Genomic DNA, 8,195 nt, shown 5'->3' on the forward strand with positions numbered 1-8,195 from the left:
CGGCGTCTGTACAGAAAGGAGCAGGCAGCAGCTCCCTGTCTTCTCACAGTTCTTACTGACTCCTCTTGCAGGAGGCAGGCTGGCTGCCATCACTGGCCAAGAGAGAAACAATGTGCTTAAAGTCTGTGTTACTGCTTTAGCTCGGGTCAGGACTCTCTCTTGAGGCATCTTATCAATTGAATTCACCAAGGTTTGGGTTGTATTGTGGGACCACCTTAAGGCACATTGCTGTGGTTTGAGCTAAATTAAAGTCAGTTTTGTGACTAATTCAGTTACTTTAAGTAACTTCATTCTCTGAAAGCTAACTGCAGGTTTTTGAGATGGCATTCTTCTCCCAAAATGATAACACAGGACACTGGTATGCCAAAAGGCCAATGCCTATACTTAACCAAGGCCATCCTCAAGCTGTCGGAGAAGGGGCTGCACCTGCGAGGAGGGGAGAATAGGGCAGGTGACCCTAAACTGACCAACAGAATACTCCATCCCATATACACCATACTTAGTATAAAATTGAGAGATCACGAGGGTGGGTCTGCAATGGCCGACATCCAGCAAGGATCTCATCTGTCTGGTTGCTCCTGATCCCAGATCCATGCGTTCCTGAATCCAGTTCCCGAGTCCAGCTCTGTCCAGCCACAGACCCATTCATTCATGTCTGCTCTGCTGTGTTTTGGTGATGTATAGTCATCAAGGGGTAAGGGTGCAATCTCATACATTTGTATGTATTTTATTACTTCATAATTATTTTCATTATTATTATCATTTCATTAAAGCTGCAGTTTCAGTTTCCAACCCACAAGGCTTGTTTCCTCTCTTTTCCCTTCCCCTGAGTGAGGGGTGTTTTAGAGGCTTGACTGCATGGTTTTAGCTGCCGAACTTTAGGTAGGTGGGGCTAAACCATGACACACAGGCACTGTATTTCTTTCAGATACAGATAAAAACAAATAATAAAAAGCTAACCTCAAACCATGAACACTCCCAAGAGTGCACCTAATGTATTTCAGCCTCACACTGGCATTCATTCCATGACACCAGACTACACCTAGTCCACAATAAAATACTAAGCCCTGAAACACGCATACCATGGGCTTCAGGTCATCGAAACCAAAGGCTTTATTCTATAGATCCGCCCCCATTAGTACACACTGCTTGCAAATGCAGACAAAACCAAAGATTACAAGAATACAAATCCTCTCATTCTTCCCCATTCCCAAGAGCAATAAGTGAAAAATAAAGCGGAGTAGGACTAACAGAAAGGGCCAACAAGAGCTATCCCACTACAAAAGCCAATCTGTTTCTTACATATGAAATTAAAAAGTTTTATTTAGGTATTACGGTAGCAAGCACCAGCAGAGGCAAAACCAAGCTACTCAAACAATGGTTTTCGATTTTTTAATTTTCAAGTGTTTAAAAGCAACATCAAAGAACAAATTAAAAAGGACTAATGTGTAGGTCAGTTATGAGGTGAAAACAGTCAGGTCTCTTTAAAATTGAGACATTTAATTTTGATTTAGGGCATAATTTGAAGGAGATTGATACTGCTTTTACTGAGATGATGGTCTTAGAATAAGAGCAACATTGGGGAGAGAATGTTATAGTTAGGCTTTGTAAATGCAATGTAAATGGACAGAACTTGCTAAAACTCAAACCACAAAACTGTAAGTACATGCCTCAGGGACCATTTATGACCAGAAAGCTTCCATGAAGCACAGCTGCAAACATTTGAAGTACTCAGTTCCAGTGATAAGCTCTCCTGGATATACCACCATTTCCAAGAGCTGCACTGAAGACTAGAAAAGTGTAAATTATGAGCACCCAATATGAAAACAAATAGTGGTACAGAGTTTTATAGCTAAACTCATGTATGCTTACCAGTTTCCAGGTCTGGATCCTAACCCTACATCTGAAGAAGACCTAAGCATACAACCTTTCCCTCGCCTTCCCCAAGCATATTTAGTAGCACAACCTAGAAGCAACCTAGGGCATGCTCCATCCACATCTTGGGACAACTGGGGGTCTAAAACTGCCAGTCACATTGTGAATTACTCTTGTCCTGAAGGAAACACAAAGTTGCAGCATGATAACTCATCAATAGCGAGAAGCCTTGATCTGGAGGATTAGGGATCAGATGGCTCAAACTGAATAGCAATACACAAGCATAGACCATGCAGATTCAGGAACTGAACAAAGGGGACCTTTCCTCTGGACAAGTATTGGCATAACTTTCTAGTCTCCTCCTTCTCCAGCAGAAAGATTAAATTGCTGTGTATTTTTTTTATTCTGAAAAATAAATTAAACCTTGTTTCCCTACAGTGTATTTATTTAATGTTGAGTCAAGAAGTCTTTCAAGAGAGATGAGAATTAGCAAGATAATACTTAAGAGAAAAAAAAAAAAGACAATAGACTGTCTTATTTTCTGATAATCTTTCCAAGGCATCTGACACAGGAAAGAACTTAATGACCAGATTTCAAAGAATCTAGTCCAGTTCCAACTCCAGAATCCTCACCTTATGCCCATGCATGGAATAGATGCATGTACATGTACAATACTTTCAGCTAACAGAGACACAAAATTCTTTTTCTCTTAATTGACAACCATGGGGTATGTGGGCTCTGCATCTACACAGACTATTATTCCTCTCCCTATATGAGACTTACTCTAAACATAATCCTGCAAAATCCACCTCCTCATCTGTTTGCCCTATGAACTTTTCTTGCAACTCTGCAATAAGGAGCTTAAGCTCCAGTATTCCACTAAAAGCCAACTCTCTTCTTCCTACTAACGTTTGTTAATTCTCATTGTTAGGCTAGTGAAAGTTAGAATTCCTCCAGGCAACAATGGTTTTGAAACCATCCAGCATTGGGAACGCTTACTAATAACCAATATTGGTACTCCAGCAGGTAATTTCTTTCTTGACTTCCCAACATGAAAAACAGCTCCTTGTAATCATTAAGAAAAAGCAAACAAAACCAGGACAAATAGAAGAGCAAATTTGTAGGAAGTAGTAATAGCTAATAGAAATTTAGCAGCAAGTACCAAAGTAGAAGGCAACAGGTTTCAACAGGGTAAACATACAGCTGAGAGGTAGGAACTCCTAATTTCCAGCTTAGGCCTTCCAGACAGTTGTTGTAACTTGTCCAAGGCCACGTTTAACCTATGACTTTATTTCCATAAGTGAAATAAATAAAACCCCCCACAATCTAAGTTTTACTTGCCTTATAGCCATTTTATAGAACTAATTAATGTTCGTATAATGCTCTGGTTATGCAACACGTACTAACAAAACATTATGCCTACAGCCTTGGCAGTATCTTATTACTGCACTTGAACAGATTATAACCCACGATAACTCTGGCTGGAAGACAATCTTTGTTATAATGCTTTTCACATGCTTATAACTTTTCAAGGTCTCTATTGCTGTGGTTGAGCTTTCCCCACCTTTATCTTTACCCAAAGGTAGATGTTCAGAACGCTTCATAAAGTTGGTTTGGACTGTTAGACACCCTTCTCCCTATGTAAAGAAATTCTGAATACTTTTAATGCTGAACACTATGATTTCATCTTTTTAATTAGAATGAGGCAGTTCTTCATAAGCAAAGTTACACAAAGTTTGAAAAAGAAGTTCTTAAGATAAAAATTTATAATGCAAAGCAGAAATAAAAGGCACAGTTATGCGCCTAAAATCAGATACAGTAGGCTCTCTCATACAGGTAGATCACAAGAAAACAGCAGCTCACTTTCTGAGGACAGACTGTCAGGCTTCCAAGAGAACACAAATACTATAAACACAACAGGCAGTTCAGCTTCAAACTAAAATATAGGAAAAGGACTTAAAAAGTCAACTCGCCTCTCCTCCACACACATGCTGCCCTCTGACCTGCACAGAAACATTCCAAATGCCCCCTGTTGCTGCTACCAAGGGAAATGCGATGCAGCTACCACTGCTCCCAGGCAGACTACCACTCACCTGGGATGGAAGTCACCCAGGGAACAGCAGCCTCAGCCATAGCCACTTGCATAAGAAAACACAGCTAGCAAACAGCACCAAGCAAGACAAAGGCAAGCAGAAGATTAACAGCCTAGGCTGAAAGACCATACCTTTTTTCCTTTAACCTCTCTTTCTGTGGATTACAGGCAGGCTTACTCACACAGGTGCAGCAAAGCAGAAACACATGCTGCTTGTTCCAGCCCAGGATTACACCTGAGCTAATAAGCCTCCCTCGTCAGCGCTGGCTCTCAGCACTCTGGTTCTGGAAGCGTGATGCAGACAAATGGAAGTTGGCTCTGGAAAGAGCCAGTATGGGTCTGGGGTTTATTAGCTCAGGCTTTGCACCATGCAAAAGAATATAAACTGGCCTGAGAGACCACATAGCTTATTAAAGGGATACTGAGCCTGACCTAATAAACCCTGACAGATACAAACTGACTGTATGAAGTCAGCTCAGGTGTGCCCGCATCCGTGGCACAATTAATCTACAACTGAAATAATCCACTCAAAAAGAAGAATACACTATCAGCATTTATAATTTCTTCTTTTCCACTAGAAACAAAGGGGTTAACATTTGTTCAGTGATAGGGTTTCTGTTCTTTTGAAAGGAACAGTTGGGAGGTTCAAGAAAAGGAGATATCTGGATTTTATGACTGTGAGACTAATCTTCCACAGCTAAATCAAGTCAATGCTATCTCACAGTTTGCCTAAGTTACAAAAGTGTATTTAAAGCTTCCCTTGGCTTGCCAAGAGAAGCGCAAAACTGAGAAAACCCTAGCCAAGTGTATTGCAGCAGTGCTAGGAAGTGTCAGAGTAACATCAGAGCAAGCAGCAGGAATAATTAATGCTAAGGAGAGCCCAATATCAGACACACAAAATGAGAAAAAAAGATCAAAGAGAAACTCCCACAGGCCACCTCTCTTTTAACTCTTTCTCTGCTACTCCATTCCTTCAACAACTGTATGAATAAACCAAGTAATTAATGGATTTAAATGAAATTCTACACCGCTATCCCATAAAAATACAATTGTCTGACTTAATCCTTACTGAAGACACTAAAATAGAAGGGAATTAAAAAAAAAGAGATGACAAAAATAGAGAGAACAGTTGAACTCTAATGGGAGAAGTCAAAAAGACAAAACTGAAAGGACAAAACAAAGATAACTACTTAATCTATAAACAATAGTTAAACAGTATGGATTGATGTTATATGGAAATTAAAGTTATGAGAAGACAGTAAGACCCCCAGACAGGAAATCTTTTAGGGTTTATGTTAAAAATCATGAGAATAAAATTAGTTGGCAATAATACTGCAGTTAAAATACAATTTTTTACTTAATCCCCTGAAATTAGGAGGATTTTTTTCCCATTCTGATTAGTCTTTGAGCTAAGGCAGGTGTTTATTAAGCTCTGCAATTAGTCTCAAAATATCACTGTAAGCTGAAGGAAATCAATCTAGGACTTCTAACATGTTAAGCAAAAAAGGTGACTAACCTAACACAGCGGTATGTATTTTAAGCTGAAAATGTTAGTTTTGAAGACTATGCTAAAACACAGGTCTAAACTGGTCAGGGAAATGTGAAGTTTTGTATTTAACGGCCTACTGTAATAATGTCTTAGCTTCTTAGTAGGGCAAAGGTGCTTGACCTTACTGAGGATTACAAATGAGATTGCTACCTATTGTGAAAAATCCCACACAGGGACAAAAGCCTCAGAGTTTGCATCTTGAAAGTACTGTCTCTCTCAGAGAGAGAGGTCTGTTCTGCTGAACTAAAGTAATGTTTCAAGATCTGCCAAACCGACCCTCCAAGTCTCAGTGATAACTAGAGGGGTTTCCCAAAGAAGTATGTCATTCCAGTCTTCCATGACCTCATGGCAACATCACTCCAGTTTAGCCATTCACAGTCATCCTGAATCCTACTTAAATTAACAGACATATTTCCTCTTTCACATTAGAAAGGACAAGCACAGTATAATAGCATCGGCTCGATTAGTGTTATTTTAGGCACATATTTTACGTTTCTAAATATCCTAGTAAAGCTCTACAGGAGCTTCTTCAAACCCACTTCTTTTGCCTCATTCAGCACTGCAGAAATTCCATGCCCTACACATGGGATTGTCACGTGGGCTGCCAGTGAAGGGACAGCATGGGTGGATGGCAATTCCTTGCTCCCCACCTGTGCTTCTCTGGCAGGTTCTTTATCCTTTTAAGCCTCCCTATTCAAAAAAATTGCTAACATGCAAGCACTTACGTGTGGGAGCTTTTCCACAAAAAAACAACCTCCATAAAGCACTCTTCCAAAAATACTGCTAACTACGCTGAGAACATGAGGCACTCGCTGTTCATAGAATCATAGAGTAGTTTGGGGTAGAAGGGACCTTAAAGACCATCTAGTTCAACCCTGCCGTCATGGGCAGCAAGTTTTTAAAAGTCTTACGAAGAGTGGCTGAAAGATCTGAGATTGTTTAGCCTGGAGAAGAGGAGGCTGAGGGGAGACCTCATTGCTCTCTACAACTACCTGAAAGGAGGTTGCGGAGAGGAGGGTGCTGGCCTCTTCTCCCATGTGACAGGGGACAGGACAAGAGGGAATGGCCTCAAGCTCCGCCAGGGGAGGTTCAGGCTTGACATCAGGAAAAGATTTTTCACGGAAAGGGTCATTGGGCACCGGAGCAGGCTGCCCAGGGAGGTGGTTGATTCACCTTCCCTGGAGGTGTTTAAGGGATGGGTGGGCGAGGCGCTGAGGAGCATGGTTTAGTGATTGATGGGAATGGTTCGACTCAATGATCCAGTGGGTCCTTTCCAACCTCGTGATTCTATGATTCTACGTCCCACTAGATCAGGCGGCTCGAGGTCCCATCCAGCCTGGCCCTGAACACCCCAAGGGATGGGGCAGCCACAGCTTCCCCGGGCAACCTGTCGCAGCATCTCACCACCCTCACGGTGAAGAAATTCCTCCTTGTGTCTGTCCCTTTCCGGTTTATACCCCTTCCCCCTCGTCCTACCAGCACAAGCCTCTGAGCACTGAAGGTTAGCAAGGAGAAGCTCAGGGACGAGAGGCGAAGCGTTAGCCCCGCGGCAGAAGGGCAGCAGCGCGGTGCCCGGGACCGCCGGCTCCGCTCTCCGCCCGCCCCTCCCCGGCCCCGCCCGGCGACTCACGTTTGATGCACCTCTGGGAGCCCGTGGCCTTGCTCCAGCCGTGGCAGCACTGTCCCTGTCCCCCGCAGACGTTGACCCTGCGGGAACAGCAGTGAGCGGCGGGCGGGACCCCGCTCCCCCCGTCCCTCTCCCCGGCCGGGCCGCGGGGCGGGCGCTGGGCAGGGGAGGGAGAAGGCGGGAAGAATTAAACCTCCCGAAGGGCGCGCGAGGGATCTCCTCGCCTGGCTCCGGCCGGGAAAGCGGGACGGCGCTTCCCGGGGACGGGGGAGGCGGGGGGGGGGGGGCTCGGCGGGCGCCTTACCCCGGCGGCTGGTGCTTCGTGCGGAGGGCCGCGCCGGCGCCGCTGCTGTTGCCGCGGGGGCTCGGCGGGGGCGGCTTGAGCCGCGGGACGAAGCGGGCCGGCTCGGCGAAGGGAGGAGCGGCGGGGTCCGGGCGAGCGTGCCCCGCGGCGGCGGCCGAGCGGAGCGGGACCCCCGGCTTCCCGGTGCGCCGGGAGCGCTCGGGGCCGCCGTACCTCGCGTTCGGCGGCGGCGGCTGCTGCTCCCGCGGCTGCTGCTCCCCGAGCCGGGGCTGCCGGCCGCCCGAGGAGCCCGCCCGGCCGGGCTGCAGGACGTACGTGATCCTCCTCAGCCGGCCCTTCGCGGAGGCAGCGAGCGCCGGGGACAAAAGCGCGCAGGCGGCGAGGACGAGGAGGAGGACGAGGAAGCCCCGTCCGATCCGAGCCATTTCCACACGGCGGGACCCCCCCGGTGCAGGGGCTGGACCCCCCCCCCGGTGCTTCTCCTCTCCCTGCGAAAGGACGCGTGTGCGTGCGACCCGCGGATCCTTCGCCGCCCCCAACCTGCTCGGGGAGGGGGGTGTGGTGAACAAGAGGGAAAAAAAACAAAACCAAAAAAAAAACAAAAACGCCTCAGGTTCCCCCTGCTCGCCCCCCAAAACTGTTAGAAAAGTTCAGCAGGCAAACATCGTTGGCTGAAAGGAAACGGCGGGTGCGAGCGGAGCTGCGAGCCGGAGCGGGGAGGGAGGAGCAGCGGCAGCAGGGGAAGGGA

At 46.1% G+C, this 8,195-nt stretch overlaps 1 protein-coding gene across 4 annotated transcripts in view; it reads right to left on the reverse strand.

The window, feature by feature from the left end:
- The window catches only part of LTBP1 (latent transforming growth factor beta binding protein 1), a 196,196-nt gene extending 188,324 nt beyond the window's left edge, over window positions 1-7,872 (reverse strand). For all 4 annotated transcript variants that reach the window (XM_069852452.1, XM_069852451.1, XM_069852454.1 and 1 more), the window contains exons 1-2: window positions 7,448-7,872; window positions 7,147-7,223 (exon numbers count right to left, since the gene is read on the reverse strand). In XM_069852452.1, coding sequence (XP_069708553.1) covers window positions 7,147-7,223; window positions 7,448-7,872 — 502 coding nt within the window. The remainder of the gene's footprint in view (window positions 1-7,146; window positions 7,224-7,447) is intronic.
- Between the last annotated feature and the right edge of the window lie 323 nt (window positions 7,873-8,195).

Source organism: Phaenicophaeus curvirostris, chromosome 2 (genome assembly GCF_032191515.1).
Source record: "Phaenicophaeus curvirostris isolate KB17595 chromosome 2, BPBGC_Pcur_1.0, whole genome shotgun sequence".
NCBI classification, from domain to species: Eukaryota; Metazoa; Chordata; class Aves; order Cuculiformes; family Cuculidae; genus Phaenicophaeus; species Phaenicophaeus curvirostris.